General features: G+C 39.8%; 1 protein-coding gene across 1 annotated transcript in view; it reads left to right on the forward strand.

Moving 5' to 3' along the window:
- The first annotated feature begins 9406 nt into the window (after window positions 1-9406).
- Dkk2 (dickkopf WNT signaling pathway inhibitor 2) overlaps window positions 9407-17665 on the forward strand; it is a 97436-nt gene continuing 89177 nt past the window's right edge. The window contains exon 1 of the mRNA XM_028856981.2: window positions 9407-10340. Coding sequence (XP_028712814.1) covers window positions 10119-10340 — 222 coding nt within the window. The 5' untranslated portion in view covers window positions 9407-10118. The remainder of the gene's footprint in view (window positions 10341-17665) is intronic.

The following is a 17665-nucleotide window of genomic DNA, read 5'->3' on the forward strand; positions in this document are numbered from 1 at the left end:
TCAGTATTTCCCTCTGGTTTAACGACCTGACATTTTTTTTTTTTAAATTTCATTGTTACAGTTAGCAGGAACTCTTTGGCTTCCAGGGAATAATATCATAATGTATTATAATTTCCATCCCCAATTTACATAGACTTACTTAAAAGCATGCTGTAGAATGATTTTGTTTCACATATTTTAATATTAAATGGCTACTCAAATAAAATAAGGTGGTCATACTATATTCAGGAAGAGATTTCCTAGTAATTGTCTTATACATTAGCATATTTATGAGTCTCAGGATTTGTCTACATTTGGCTAAAGGAAATGTAAGAGTTTGAGCTGTTATATAACTTTTGGTTGAACCTTATAGCTATGGGAATTTTAAATAAATTAACCCATGAAGTACTACAAATATATAAGCAGAGAAATTCATGTGATTCCATGAATTTGAAAGGTGACAGATGTGCTTTGCTCTGTGATGTCAAAAGTTGTTCTACTGTGCACATGTCTGGCCTCAGTGAGTTTCAAACTAGTGAGACTCTGTTTTTAAACACCAAAAAATAAAAAGTTTAGCAATTCTATTATGTTCTATGATAATATTTATAAAATTTGAAGTATAAAGGTATTGATTGAAGATTTAAGAATTTCATTATATTTTAATTAAATATAGAAAAGTGCTGTTGGAAAACAAGGCTGATATAATTTTATCAGTGCTGTGCACAGTTGCTGTGTCATAAGAGAGATTACTTGATCTTTGGCATGTATAAATCTGCACATATATTCTCAATAGTAACCACCAATATGTGTTTTACGATTTCAGATGGGATCACAGCACAAAAACCAATACTCAATTTGAACTTATTAAACCTCAGATTTCTTGATAATTTAAAGAATTAATGGATCAAGGTGCATATGTTAACAAATGATTTCATGAACAGTTTCAGTGAAATTAGATATTCCCCCTGCTTTCACTTATTTAGTGCTGTCTTGAACTAATTAAAGGTGCTGTGATTCCAGGCAACTATTAATTTACTCAGCAAATTGAACAAATCAAATTAAATAAATGGACAAATTAAGTTAGTAACAGAATGACTTGCTGATTGCTAGACCACTCACGTTCTGATTGCTGCTTCTTTCTTCTTTGATCTGTGATGATTTCATTTTGTATCATGTACTGCTGTTTTATTGTTTCCATCCTTCATTAGCTAGGTACTCTTTAAACAATGTAGAAATGACCTTATCTTCTTGGAAAATAGCTTTCATTATTTGATTTCATTTTCAAGGCCTCAGTGGAATCTTAAAACCACACTTAGACTCTGTTGATTGAGTTCAAATTTAGCCATATGTCACGTACAGAAAGAATTTGAAGAACTTAACATCAACACTGCTCTGGAGGTCAAATAGCAATAGAAAGACATTTATATAGCATATGTTAATAGATATGAAACAAAGCTTCTCCATTACATATCAGAGCTGGAGTAGACTGCTATATGGATTTTGTATGAAAATGTTAGCTTTTCCTAAGCGTTTTAATACATACCACATTTATAAATCCACCTGTTGTAGCCTGAGTTGTGTTCTCTTCTCTAGAAATTTACATGTTGAGGACCTAGTTCCCGGTATGTTGCCAGAGTTGGAGACAAGGTCATCAAAGAAGTAACTAAAATGAGGTGTGTAACTGGTGTGTCCATATAGGAAGAAATTTGGGCAAAGACCAAAGGAAGACCATTTCATGACACCATGAGAAAGTGGTGATCTAAAAGCCAGGGAGAAAAATCCTCGAAAGAACCCAAAGCTTTTGATCTTGGTCTTTAAATGCTAACTTTCAGAATAGTTATGAAGTGAAGTTCTGTTGTTTAAGCCACCAAAGCACGAGAAGCACTGTGTTATGGCCATCTAATCTAGCATGCTGGAAGTAAGGGGTCTTTTCCTGCTGGGCATGGTCATTTTTTTCTAAGAGTTTTACTATGGTAGGCAAAGTATAATGCTTGTGCTTATCTACTTAGGCATGTGCAGCTTTCATAGTCAAAGGAGGAACCTTATTTTCCTCAGAAGAGTTCATGTTGGGACATGCTATAAGAATACAAAGGCACCACCCAATAGACCTAGGTAGAAATCTCAGCCTTGTGTGCCTTTCCCTGGGGCCATATTCTTTGCTCAGTGTTATTTTAATGTTGGCTTATATACTCATTGTTTTTGAGGTATGAACTATGGGACCCAACTAAGAGATAATGCATGTCATATGTTTAACAAACCTGGCATATAGAGTGGCAAGCAGTTATGATATCTCGTTATTATTATTTTCATTTTTATGTATTCTTAATCAGTTATCTATAAAACTCCACAGACTAATTGGTGTTATCTTGACTCTGTCATATTCCAAACTATTTCTGAGCTTGAGCATCAGTAATTTATATTTTTATAGTCTGAAAAGCTGAGATCTAATTTAAGATGATTCATTCAAAGGGAAATTGAATACATTTCATATTTTCTGTTACTAAACCCATTTGTACTTCAAATACAGATGTCAAACCACCACTTGGAAATTTTCTCATTGTTTGAAGATAATCTCATTATTTTTCCTCTCTCCCTCCCTCCTTCCTTCATTTCTTCCTCCTTCCTTCCTTTTTTTTTTTTTTTTTTTTTTTTTTTTTTTTTTTTTTTTAGTAGTTCTTACTACAAATGACCAAATAATTTCTGACAGAATGAACTTTCAGTTTGAATACTTTCCCCATTTGAGTAACATTCATTTTGGGATGTCTTTAATAATAATAGAGCAGAAACCAATCCATCTTGTGATTGGCAGGTTGAGTTTAGAGTATTTTACCTACTCACTGTGGTTCTCAGACCTGAGCAGTCTGGTTTCTGACTAAAGCCACCGATCCAGCAAACTTTGTCTTCTTCCAAAGGGAACAACAGAAAAATAGGCATTTTACGCCTATTCTTGCTGCTTCCTCTTTAAAAGTCATATAAAATAATACAACTCTCAGCTGGTTCTAGTAATGCAGGCTACTCAGAAGGCTGAGGCAGGAGGGCCACAAGTTCAAAGCCTTCCTAGGACACAATTCAACCTAAGCCATTTAATGAGACCCTGTCTCAAAATAAAAGGTAGAAAAGTGAGACTGGAGTTGTGTCTCATGGGTAGAGCACTTATCTAGCATGTACTGGACTCGTGGTTTCAATACCCATATTACAAACAAGAAAGATCACAACACCTGGCTTTTTTTGGTGTAAATTCTGCAGAGTCCTGGAGTTCTAAGGACCTGAATCCAGACTACTTTAGTCCAGATTATCTAAAAGTTATTGTTTCCCAGGATGAGATTTCTGAAATTGAACTTCACAAATGATCAAACCATTTCTGACAGAATAAACCTGAAGAACAGAGTACTCACTCTTCTTTTTCATGTCATTTGTTCCTTGGTACTTCCATGCTGTTTTCTTTTTTCTGTTGCTTGAGACAAGGTTTCATGGTGGAGGCTAGGATAACCTGGAACTCACAGAACCCCTACTACTCCAGCCTCCTGAGTGCTGAGCTTACTGATGTGAGCCACCGCACTCAGTTCTAGTATTGTTTCCAAAGATGAGTCTTAACTCCACAGGAAGGATGACTGTATTACCAGGAAGGACATCTGGTGTATACAAACAACCGAAAATGTCTATCAGAAGAAGAAATTTAGATTTGAGTATGTGGAGATTGTTTCTGATTCCAATCCCATGTACAGTCATGTACATGCACGGGAATGAATACAAGTCTATCTACTTGAGTCTTAGGTTGTATTATTTGGATTAAAAGAAAATACTCGTGTTCAGACTGCAAAGGAACAAGCTACAGAGCAATTTTCTTTCATTTGGACATTAGGATGAACAATGGGAGGATGACTGATTTTTCGAGGTTCAAGTTTAACCAGACATTGGCCAAGCAGCTATGTTTTTGATTGTTTCTTTGTGAAATCTTCTGTTTTGTTTGTATGTGTTGGTGTCTAGCCCAGGGCAATGACTCACATGTATGTGCTGAGGTTACCTCATCTTTTGTCCATCAGATGAAGGCAGGATGCAGTTAGTAGTATAAACTAAAGCAAGCATCAAATATGAGATTCAGGTTTTTTTCATATCTAAATTTATTCCCAAGGTTGTTAGTGCTCATTAACATCTATTAAAATCAGTTTAAACATTAACGATAGAACATATGTTGTTGCTGTTCTTTAGGCAGGATGAGTAACTTCAAATTCACATGTATTAAGAATCAAGGGTGAGTAACAGTATCAAGTGGTTTGGATCACTGTACATTAATGAAACTTCTAACCACATTTTCGGACATTTTCTGTGTAGCTTTGCGCTTTCTGAATCACTTTACCCAGCCTCGAACTCACAAGATCGCTGCTCATGCTGATTAAGCGTGCCACACAGGCTCATTTTCCGATCTAACCAGATTCATCGATACACAGTCTTCATGTATATGCAAGGTGGTTTGGAATCCTGTGGGCCTGCTGTATTGTAGCTTCCCTTCCCAAGTTGGCCAAGATCTAATACTTTATTCTTAATGACCTTACTGTGGCTATTTGTGAGGGTTCAAACTCAAACATGTGAAGTATAGGCCATTCTTAAGATGTATGTGAAAGTATTATGGGAAGAAAGTCTCTAGGGGATGTCTTTAATCATCTTTATTTCTACAGTCACATGGCTTCACTAGCTTGGAAGCTGTAGATAACCTAGGAGAAACTGAATTCAGAGAATTCTGTTTCTGACCACCATTGTGAAAAATTTTAATCTGAAATTGTTGGTTGACACAAAGGCCATTGACACTACCCCATTGGCCAGTACTTTTGGCTGCGTACCACCTTCATACCAGCTGTGCTTCATTCCTTGTTAAAGAACAGACTGGCTGATGCCATGCAGGTGTCTGTGACTTCTTCCCAGAGGCATGGTCCACCTCCTTCCCACTATTAGGGATATCTTTCTCTTTTATTCTGTCACATCTCTCCATTCCCCCACAATCCAGTGAGCATCTATCCTTCTTTGAGAAGATTTTCATGAGTTATTATGCAAATTCACCCACTGTCCTCTTCAGTCTGTAACTCTTGCATTGACCATGACCTGTACTGACATAAATGCTGAATTATTAATATGCTATGAGTGTAATACATAACAGTTCAGCCAAGAGCCGTCTCCACTCTGCTTGGTTCAAAATAAAAAAAAAGTTATTAATGGAAAAACAATTTCAACAGTGGGCAAGAATAGAAGAGAGCTCAGAGCAGCTAATCCTCACAGGTGCTAGAGGTAGATGTCAAGGGCTTGACAGTAGGCTGTAAGCCTCAACAATGTCATGGACTCCATCCATTCACCTCTGTTTTCACATGGCCCCACACTTACTAGTTGTGCAGCAATGTCATAAGGGACTGCTAAAGGAATCATTAAGGGAAGTACTAATCCAGGAGGCTGGATGATAGAGTACAATAGTAAGGAGCTGCAAATGAGAATAAAAGGGCAAATGTTGTTTTAGGGTTAAGTATTAGAAGGAAACCTGGTTTCTGAACAATTGCTGAGAAAGTTGTTTCTTTTTTAATGGAGCCAAAATGGCTCAAAGCTAGAGGAAGAGAGAGGAGAGGGCAGGTGTAGCCAATGAATAATACACACTTTCTTCTGGGCAGGAGAGATCTGACTTTTTCTATGTACAATCTTCTTTTGATGCATTTTCTCTCTAATTATGTTATTGCCTGGGACCTAAAAACAATCCTCCCAAGTGACATATGATGGTGTTTCTTCCCATTTAAGAAAACACAAGGATAAAATATGTGTAGATTTATGACAGCAGCCCAAGGCATGGGCTTATTCAGTTATTGATTTTTTTAATGTTTGTATCTCTTTGTATGTATAAATTATGTGTGTTTGTGTATGCCAAATAATCGTATACATAGCATTTCGGTCATCGATGAAATCAGTTTTTGCTTCCTTTTTAGTCTAAGGTGTGGTTGTTTGTATTTAAGTGTTTTATTCCCATATATTTGATTTCATTTAATGTAGAAGAATATTTGCAAAAGAAAATTTTATGTGAACTTTTCTTTTCTTTTTCTTTCTTTCTTTTTTTTTTTTTTTTTTGCCGAGTCTCACTGTGTATTTTTGGCTGGCCTGGGACTCACTATGTAGATCTGGCTGGCCTTGAACTCACAACAATCACCTGCCTCTATCTCTTGGGTCCTTGTGCCACTGCCATGCCTGATATGACCACGTGAATCTTGAGTTTAACTGTACTTTTGCCTGGAGTTTATTTGTGTTGTGTTGGCTTCTAGATAGACTCACTATCATGGTCCTCAGATCAGAGGGATTTATTCAGTAAGTACACTGTGATGGACATTAATTTTTTGAACAGAGTGCATATGGAGACGTGTGTGTGTGTGTGTGTGTGTGTGTGTGTATTATATAATTTTGATTGGATATAAAGTGTGAAGTGACAGAAAACAGGCAATTATTCTTCATATTTTTCTTTATTAACTTGATTTTTTCTTCAACTAGGGTCAAATTCTATTTCTTTTCAAATGAACATATGGCAATATGTTGCATATATATTTAAATACATTGTTTTTCTTCTTTTGCTCTAAAATATTTGTCAGGAGTGGCTCAGCTAATAAAAGAACCTTTCGTGTGAGTCTTATGACTGGAATTTGATTCCAGGAGACCATGCAAAGATAGAAAGACTAAACTAACTCCATCAAGCTCTCCTCTGACCTCCACAGATGCCATGACACATGGACACCCCTTCCTTATACATGCACTGATAACAAGTAAAAGTTGTAAAAAATAATAAAATATTCTTTCAAATATCTGAATCAATACATTTGTAACTTAATTTCTTGCATTTTTGTAATGTTTCCTGATGGGTGATGTTGCTCTGTATGCTATGAATGGTTGATAAATAAAATGCTGATTTGCCAGTAGCTACGCAGGAAGTATAGGTGGGATAAGCAGAGAAGAATTCTGGGAGAGGAAGGCTGAGTCAGGAGACACCAGCCTGCTATACAGGGAGCAGCATGTAATGGCACACAAGTAAAGCCACAGAACACATGGCCACATATAGATTAACAGAAATGGGCTGAGTTTAAGTGTAAGAGCTAGTCAGCAATAAGTCTGAACTAATGGCTGAGCAGTTTTAATTAATATAAGCTTCTGGGGATTATTTTATAAGCAGGCCACGGGACCTGAGAAACTTCTAGCTACAGTTTCCTGATTGGCAAATCAAATCAAAACAAAAGCAAAAAATACTATCCATTTGTAAAGACTAAGAGCTTATTCACAACATACAGACCATTCTTCTGCCTGTCTTCCAGTAAAGACTTGCTTATCCTTAAAGACATACAAATTCATTCTTGTGCTCACACAGGCACACACAAGTTTTGCTGCCAAAAATTATACGCTCATGTGTGTTGTTTATTGTAGTAAGGCCGTTCACCAAGAGATCTTCCCTTTAGACAATGTTAGATGTTCATTTAATTGCGGTTTACGCTAGATGCTATGTGATTTAGCAAATATCCAGAGTTTATTTATCTTGATGTATAAAGACTTTGTGCCTCTTGATACACAAACTCCTGACCCTTCCTTCCTCCTAGTCCTTGATAACCACCATCTTTGACTGTCTTAAATATGTATGGCTGCTGGTTTTCACTGGCATCGTTTCTTCAAGAGTTATGCATGTTATTCTTATGTATTTTAAAAAAGAGAAGCAACCATTAACTAGAAGACCTGATGAAATCCATGGCAGTTTTCTGTAATCTCAGTACTTTGGAGGGGGAGGAGGAGGAGGCAGGGGGATTACTAGATTGGAGTCAGCTTGAGCAATATAACCAGAACATGGCCTCAAAAACAAACAAACAAACAAACAGATAAATTTTACTATAAGGCAATAAGCATCCAAAGATAAGACATGCTTTATTTCCTGTTTGGTTGTATATTTAAAAAAAAAAATCATGGCCACCACCCCGTATTCATGGAAAGTTTCAGGACAGGCTGATTCACAGATCTGGGAAGCAAAGTGCATAGTTGCCTCTGCCGGGGACACCCCAGTTCTGAATGCACACCTCAGGTCTTAGCATGTTTGGTGGAAAATACTGGAGTCACTAACCTTCCCCTTAGCGACATGTTAAATTCGGCTCCTGGACAGACTGATATATGCCAGAATTAGGTGTGACAGAAGAGAGTTAAATCCAAAAATTCCAGAGTGTGCTACTGGAATCTGCTCCTCACAGAAGGCCACCCCTGTCTGACTCCAAGTTGTGGCTCAAGGACACTGTTAGTGATTGCACGAGGGAACTCCATCTAATGAAACAAGTAAAGACCTTTGCTCCGACCAAACTTCTCCAAACCCAGAGTTTGCTGCAATGCTTGTCTCCTGCAGTGTTTGTGAGCCCGGCTGACGGCTGCGGCTGGCGCCCCCAAGTGCTGCAAGCCGGTAGGCGCGTCCGGGTAGCTCCCTGTGCTGTCCGTGGCTTTTTTAGAAAAGTACAGAACTCCCAGCCTCAAGGACTGACCCAAAAGGCTATCCAAGGAATGAGAGGGAGGGCGCAGCGCAGGAGGCAGTACCAGAAGCTTCCAGCCTATTTAGCCACTCACCCGGTTCCCCATTAGGCTTTTTATTCCTGCCTGGGATTTCCTCTTTGCAAAGAGATCGCTTTGGCATCATAAAGGTGCCTCATCAAGCGGTGAGGTCGCACACCTAGGATTATTATCCCCTTCCTCCCACTCCGTGGATAGACAAATGTGTAATACGTGTTTGGGAACGGGCAGGGGATGAGGAAACCAAAGAGATGCCAGCACTTCAAATGGGAAAGAAGAGTCCCTTATCCTTCTCTTTCCTCAGTTCTCTGGTCTCGGTTTCTACAGCACCCCCCACCCCGCGCCGCGCCCCCAGGATCCGATGTGCACCCGCATGATACACCTACAGCGGTCAGTCTCACACAGCACATAAACCGAGAGGCAACAGGCTAAAGTCAAACTAGGCTGCAAACAATCCACTAAGTTAACTTACAGATATTCTCCAGGGCTTTTCCAGAGCTCCTAGTTGGAGGCTGGAGCTGGGTGGGAGAATTAAGAAACGGTGGTTGGTGGCAGTCATCACAAACGGGGACAACTTTTCCTCTTCATTTTCGCCCGTTTCCAAACTCCCGATTACTCCCAGAGCTGTGATCAGCCATGAAGAGCTCCCCACACGTGGCTCTGGAGGCGAACCCCAAGTTCTCAGTTGCAGGGTGAAGGAAGGGTGGGAGGGTAGGAAAGGTGGGGAAAAAGGGGGGACAGTCTCAGAAAGAGCGCCTACTGGGGGAAGGGGAGGTGGGAGCGTGGTGGGGGGAGTGAGAGAAACGTTTTCACTCTTTGTCACTCTTGAATTGGGGGCGGAGGAAAAACCCACTGTGGAAGCTATAAAAAGAGAAGAGGGCGGGGGAGAGCAGAGAGAGAGAGAGAGAGCACTGGCCCTCTGCGCAGCGCATCACTGCATCGCTGGCAGTGTTTGGTGTGAACCAAGGGACAACTCTTCACCGCACCAGTGGGAGTGTGCGTTCAGGGACCTCGGCTAGCCTCAGATCTCCGGAGTCCGGTCAGGGGGCGGGTGACTCTTGATCACCAGTTATAGAGTGCTGACTTGGAAAAGAGGGACTTGAGTGGTGCAAAGGTTGGGAGCTAAAGCACAGGAAAGGAAGGAACAGCAACCGAGGCCGAAGGGAAAGAAGCTGGGGAGAACCCAGCTTCGTGAGCGGCTAAGAAGAAGGATTCAACCGCGGAAAATCGGGCGAGAGCTCAGAGGTGTAGAACTCAGAGCGACGCCCGCCGTGCGATCTGCAGGGCTGGGTCTCCTAGCACCTTGGGTCACGCCTCCTTGGCGAGAAGGCGCCTGGCCTTTGATTGCTTCCAGGGACTGCAGAACTTCCTGCCCGCCAGAGGAGCGGGTCTCTCTAGGGTCGCGTTTGCTCCCCGCTGGAGGCTCGAGACTGAGTTCTAAAAGTCCTGGGCGCCTGGTCCAAGAAGGGCTGGGGGAACGGTGTCTGTGAGGAGCCCACGCGCCCCACGTGAGGGGTTGAGTGTCGGCGTCCTCCCTCTCCTGGCATTCACATCTCGGGGCTCCACCCCACCACGGAACCCCTCACCCGGAGATGGCCGCGTTGATGCGGGGCAAGGATTCATCCCGATGTCTACTCCTACTGGCCGCGGTGCTGATGGTGGAGAGCTCACAGATAGGCAGCTCACGGGCCAAACTCAACTCCATCAAGTCCTCTCTGGGAGGGGAGACTCCTGCTCAGGCTGCCAATCGATCTGCGGGCATGAACCAAGGACTGGCATTCGGCGGCAGTAAGAAGGGCAAAAGCCTGGGGCAGGTAGGAAACCCTCTCAAACACACTTTCAGCCAGGAGAGGTAGGGACCAGAGCTTTTGCGCCTGCAGTTCGCCTTTGCGCCCTGAAAGAATCAAAGCCTTACCCTAGCCAGGTGTGGCGCTTCTGGCTACTTGGGAGGGGGTTCATGAAGCTGGGTCTGCATGGGCACCCCGACCTGGGAGATTTGCTGGTCTCTGGGATATTTGTCTATAGAGGGAACGGGGTAGATTTGCGTTGAGACATGGGTACTTTAAAAGATCTAGTGCGTTTCTTTGGCAAAGTGGCCAGAATGGTCCTTCCATCTAAGAAGCGGGTGCAATGGATGTGAGCAGCAGCTGGCACAGCAACTGAGATGTGCCCGCTAGACTTGATTCTAAGCGCTTTGGGTGTTCACTGGCTTAATCCTCACAACTCTGGAAAATAGGGCCTGTTGCTTCCCCATCTTCAAATGAAATGTTTGTGTGCGCCCAAAACTCACAACGGGTGTTAAGTGACAGCGCAGGATGAACAGTGAGTGCAGTGAGAATATGAAACCCAGGCGCCCAACACATCTCACACTGCCTAGAAGGGGACTTGCTTTCTTTCGCGTTCTCTCTCTGCCAGATTCTTTGCACTGGCAAGCAAGATCTCCAATATACTCGCATTTTTTCACGCAAGTAGAACTGCGCATAAATCAACTGTGAGGAAGCAAATAACTAAGGGACAATGACAGCCTCTCAGGTGCCTGCAACACAGCAGGGGTACCAAAACTGATTTGTAGAGAGGGAACTTGCCACGGGTGTCTCGGTGTCTGTCGCACAGGCAGATGGGCTGAGAGTCATTTGTGAAGGGTTACACACACCCAGAGCCAAGCAAGCCTGCGCACTGGGCATCAAGTGTGGTCAGTGCGCCGCCGTGGCCAGGGGAGGGGGCTCTGTGGGCACTGGGAACCACCACAGCTCCACCTTCCGCTCCTTTTGTGGGAAGCCAAAATCGAAAGCCAGTTTGCCAAGCAGCACAAGCACCTCGCACAAGTGTCAACCACAGGGGGAGTTCCAAGCTCAGCAGATGCGGGTTTTTCTGGTTCCTCAGAGTTGAGGCTGCACCCGCTTTCAGCGCGCTGTCAGCAGCTGTGGCAGCCCGCAGCCCAGGAGGCAGGGAGAAGACTGGCAGCTAAGGCTGGACAGCCAGGGAACTCTCACTCAGGCCTGAACTTGGCCCCCTACTGCCCTCTCATGGTCTGCAATGCCTGGTGTGTGTGTGTGTGTGTGTGTGTGTGTGTGTGTGTGTGTGTGTGTGTGTGTGGTTGGTTTCAACTCCTCTCTCAAAGGACTGCAAAGTCTTCAAACTCAGGACTTTAGAAGAATTTACGGAGAGTAAAAAAAAAAAACTATACTTATATGTACATGAGTACATACACACACAATCTTTGCACATCCTATCTCTCTGACACACACATGTACAGCAACATAGCCACTTCTCTATTTCTTTTTCCATGGCATATACCCCAACATTTTTAACAGCAATTAACCTAACATTCTCTTTGGAAGTTCATCACCAACTGGGGCCATCATGAGCTGGGGTCCTTGCTGAGAGGATATTTACAGATAATCTACTGCAGAGTGCTCACTTCTTACTCCATCTTAGTTTGAGAGAGCTTTAGCTCTCCCAAGAACAGAAGGACATAGCTGCTCTCTCTTCTAGTCAGTGCATATCCAGAGAAGTCTACAATGTACCTTTACTTCTGACATAACTTTGGGCCCCAATTCCTGATGTTCCTCTGTCAAATCACCTGTTGTGCCTTACAGACAGGACTTAAAGAACGTATCTCTGAGTCTAACTTACCCTTTATGTCTTGCTAACATTTTGCTATGGTTTATCTTTTCAGTTTCTCAAAGACCTTCTTAACTATGTTTTTTAAAGAGTTTGCAACCACACTTCAACTCCTTAAATTGAATATCTAATTATTTATTTTCCAAATAAGTTGAATTCCTGATATGCCCTTCAGAGCTGAGCATATAAAATATATTTCATTTTAGGTTCTTAACTATAATTAAGAGATTCTTAAAGTATGAGAGTAGCTTTGTGAAAAAGTCTAACCAGCTGGAATTAAGAGTAAGCAAAACAAAATGTCAGGGTATGTGGCAGGAGGAGAGTCGATATCCAGGAGGACTTATCATATCTATTCTGTCTTCTCACTTGTGGTTTGGTCTAAAGCATGTATTCGCATCAAAAGAGAAGTGATTCTTCTTTGAAGAAGAGAAGTGAATTATTTTAACATTTATTATTCTATCTTCTTTATTCCACTGAATATGTAGTCTCCAAAAGTCTTGGTATTCATAATTTCACAAATAGGATATAAATTAGAAAATCAACCCAAGAGAAATGATGTTGCTTTTTTTTTTAAAGGCAGGGACGAGGGAGAATCTCTAGAACAGCGATGTCAGTGCCCAGAAATTTTTGCTTGCCATGATAACAAAGTTCAGTTGAGAAGACTGAAAGCAAAGTGTCAATTGCTGAAAACAGCTGTTTACATATTACCACACAAGGCCTACGAAGTTCAGTTCTGTCCATCACCTTTAGTGGGGACTGGTGACATTGAAATATCCGTCTTTAAGATACAGGGGGGACTTTTCTAGAATAAAGCCCCACTCCAATCGGGAGATTAGAATCTTAGTCTTTGATCTTCTTTCTAGTAAACTGAAATTTAACAACTATCTATTTTAAAAGTTCAGAATAGGGAGCTAAAATGAGTTAAAATGTAAATTGTATTGCCATTGCAGAATGATTTTTTTTTAAAGAAATGTAATAATTTTCGTTAATCCGCAAAAGTGAAAATAGGACTGAGGAAGTTCCAGGGTTTCCCAGAATCGGGTCAGCCCAATTTCATGGAAGAGAAGCGTTCTTAATTTATAGATTCTTTCTCTTCTGTAGGAATTGTGGGTGGGTTGTAAATTACTCCTAGAAAACACACCCTTGCATTTTCAGAAAGAAAGACCACAGAGGGAAAAAAACACATTGCTGACCAGAGGTGTTGTAGGGCCCTAGTTTCGCTGATGGTGGGAACTGACATAGAAACACTTCAGCTTTCTTTCCAAGACACCATGGAGGCTTATGGTGGGAACTGACAAGGAAAATTGAGGGTGGTACCATGTAGGTAGTTGGTGCAAATTAACTAGGACAGGTGATTTTCATGATTTATTCCGAATTTTTAACTTAACTTTCTCTTCTGGCACTGTGAATGGGTTTTAAAAAAGAATGCTTGCCGTATACGTGTACAGGATAAATCAAGTTCCACAACTGATACATATGTCTATGTATTTCAGTTCCTAGGGGGAGTATTTCACATGTTTGGAACCAGAAGTAATTTTAAATACTACCTTCAAAATCATGGAAATAAATACATTTTTATGCTATTGCCCGATAGCTCCTCTCCCATTTTCCATATTGAACAATATGGGCCACCTTTGAAATGAACTTAAAAATATACCAACACAATTAAACAATCATTGTATCCTTTACATTTCACAGTGTTTTGTGCGTGAATGAAAAATCTTCTAGATTCGTGTTTCTAAGCATTTCTGTTACATATTTTTTGGTCTTCTTAATAGATGTATTTAACTTGAATGCAAGCTATACAATTTCAAATATTTCTAACAGCGATAGGTAGATTGATCAGTGACAAAGGGTTATATTTAAGAACTTGAAGAGCATTGTTTTTACATATTTAAAAAGAATCTTCAGCTAGTTCAATATAATCCCAATTCTATGACTTTTGAATAGAACTTGGATACTTGAAGGGCAGTTGCTTGGATGAAATTATGTTTTGAGTAAAGAATTATTGAAATTCACTGAACCTAGAACTTGGGAGACTTGGTTAGAGATCACTAATATTGGTAAATTTCATTTTCTTTAATAAAAATGCGGTACCTATTTGCACATGTGAAGAATCACGAGAGCACCCACTAAAATAAACTACACCGTCTTTTCTTTGTAGCGGCTCACCTCGCTTTCTGAAATCATCCAAGATTTATTTTAACCCTAGCCCACCTTCTCCCTGCTAAGAAATAAATAACCTGCTAACACTTGTTGGATATCACAATTCAAGTATGTCATTTTGTAGTTAAGTTTTCAAAAATAATTTAAAATATTTTGAAAGAATCTACATTTATATTCCATCACTTTCATGGCAAGTCCTACACAGTTGGGAAGGTCACCATGACTAGCAGGAGAAGATTTCAATGGTAATCTAAGTATAAGCATCCATCATTTTATTTTTGTGCTAGACAAGAGTGAACAAGAGGACAAGGTGACTTAAATTCACTCCAGCTGTGACTCTGACTGAGTGTAGACTTTTTTATTATTCCGTCGGATACAGATTTCTGCTCTCTTCCTTCCTTTCCCGACTGTTTCAAATCTATGGTTAAAGTTAGTGATGTCATACAACAGTAACGGTGTATTCCATTTCAGGAGAATGTTTGTGTCCACTCCTTTTAAGCATGCAATCGATTAAAATGTGCGTTAAAGTCATCTGTGGAGTTTTAGAAGAGATTTATAATAATTATTAGATTTACCATTTAAAGTCATCCCTCTCACGGGTAGTTATTCCTTAATATAAAGATAATGTCAATGTGAATTACAATCTTACTTCTTCCGGTGACTCCCTGAAAACATATTAAAGTTGATTTGCTTCATTATACCTCTAGTTGCTTGTATTCATCTATAAAAAGAGATAAACCACCTCCTGTTATTTATCTGATAATTAGTAAGATTCATGTCACAAATTGTCTGCATGAGTCTCTTAGTAAGTTTTATTATTTTTTCATATATTTTAATCATATTCTTTCATTTTCTCCAATTCCTCACAGACTCTCTTCACTTCCCTACCCACCCAACTTGGTGTTCTTTTTTCTCTCTTTCTCGACCCTCCCCTAAAATCAGAAAAGCAAGACAGACTGAAATTAGTAATAATTAATGGATTTGTTTTTGCATTCTCTGGCATTACATTTTAAGGTTGCATAGAAAGATTTAATATAGAATGCATAAAGAAATTTAGTATTAATGTTTCGGGTAAGTTATCAATATTTTCTTATTTTTCTATCGTCTATGCATAGAAATTGGAACAGAACATCTTATTTTCCCTTGTTGTTGGTTTTACTAAAACAAATCCAAACCATTCTTTCAAACAAAGAGGTCAGTTGATATAAAATTTGGGAAGTTTTTTTCCTTTTTTTAAAATAGGAACATCTGTCCACAGGATAAAATGTCACCATCCAAATATTTAAAATAATGGCTTTTCAATGAGTGTTTCATGATGACAACTTTGGGTCACTGCCTACTTTGGTTCTGATTCAATAATAAGAAGGTCGCAGACAACACCAATATCTGGTCAGAATCACTCTGGAGTGTTTATGCCGTGAATTATTTTCTGGTTAATGGTAAATTGAATCAGAGAGATCTTTAAGATTAGTGATTTCAATCTGATACCAAAATTATTGTACTGTTAATTAAGTAACTAGCTTAAACTATAATAGCATTGTTCCATAACCACTGAATCTATATGGCAGATTATTTTTGTGAGAACTTAAAATTAGTTTTGATTTAGCTTTGGACTACAAATTAGAATTGCAGAAATCAAGTCAATAAGACTACATGGAAATAGTAAAATTTTAAGAGATTGCTAGCTAACTTGTTTATATAACAAAGTAACAGGACAATGTACGTTACTTCTTTCAAACCTTTAGCAGCATCTAATTTAATTTATTTGTTAATATATTATAATTTGGTACACACAATAATTTAAATTCAAGTATCTCACAATTACTCATTAAATGGCTCTATCCTGTACAAAACAAAAATTTAAAAAAATCAATGAGTGAATAAGATGAATCAAAGCCTCACAATGAGGAAAAGAGAAATCAACTTTCAATATTATGATTTATAATGTGGATAAGATAAAGCATATGTTCTTTCTCCTGGAGACAAGAAGAATTAGTTATCATCAAATGTATTAATTTCTTAAACAGCTTGCAAATACTTAGAGCACATATTAAATTTTACTAAGAGGTACTATTGATTGACCATCTATTTTGTGTCAGACATGACTCCAAACCCCTACTTGCATTAACTCTTTTGATCCTCTAGACAGCTCAAAGCTAACATTAATATTCTTACTTTTCAAAATGATGAAGATACATGAAGAAAACATGGGGCTAGATGGAGAGATGGTTCAGCATTTAAGAGTGCTTGGTGATCTTCAGAGACCAGAGTTTAGTTTCTAAAACCCAAGTCAAGTGGCTCACATTTGCCTTAGAACACTTCCAAGGGATCTAATGCCCTCTTCTGGCCTCTTTAAGTACCTGCACACAGGACACACACACACACACACACACACACACACACACACATACACAAATGTAAACAATAGCTAGAGCTAGAGATTATGCAATTTGTATAGTTTATAAAGTGGTTAGTGCAGAAAGCAAAATTCCTGGGCTTAGAATGTTTGATTTTTGAGCTAGTATATTTAATCACCAGCCTCTGATATTAGTATGATAAGCTTATTCTTATTCTGTATTTAAGAAGACTATGTAGCCATTTTTTCTAGTGTCTCTTATATTGGGTAGTGATGTGGGTTTACCCACAGCTGTGTTACAACACACAGTGAAAACAAGCCATCCGTGGCTGTCAACTGCTACTCTAAGTAGTCCAAAGCTTGTGACTATAAAGGCAGACAACACAGCAGTATATTTTATCTCTGCCTCTACTTACCTCTCACAGATTTTATGAGTAAGGAAAATTCATGTGTGTCCAAACACTCAAACACCCACAGCCACAGCCATACACAGCCACACACACACACACACACACACACACACACACACACACACACACACAGAGACACACACACACAAAATACACAACCACCCCTTTCCCACCTAATTACAGTAGTGCCATCAGCAGCATGGGATGTTCTTGAGTAGATTTTATTTTCTCATGCCAATAGCACATGTCCCTCTACACATGTTTCAGAACATAAACACTTCCATGAGACCAGGCCTCCTCCAGGGTGTTTCTTCTAGGGCATCCCTTACTTTCATGGTACATGGAGGGAATGATCTGTATTTAGACTTTTTATTGCTTTTGCTTTTTCCTTGGGTTTCTTTCTCCTAGCCTCCTGCTAGAGTATCAGATGGCTCTACAGTTTCCTAACTGGTTTTGAGTGGCAGCTTACTACTGCCTAGCTGAATATTTTGGAAAGTGTCATTTAATGTCTCTAGCTCTTTTTATATATGTACAATCAGCATGATAACAGCATCATGATAACAACAGCTAGATAATAATAATA

Source organism: Peromyscus leucopus, chromosome 6, assembly GCF_004664715.2.
Source record: "Peromyscus leucopus breed LL Stock chromosome 6, UCI_PerLeu_2.1, whole genome shotgun sequence".
In the NCBI taxonomy this organism is placed as follows: Eukaryota; Metazoa; Chordata; class Mammalia; order Rodentia; family Cricetidae; genus Peromyscus; species Peromyscus leucopus.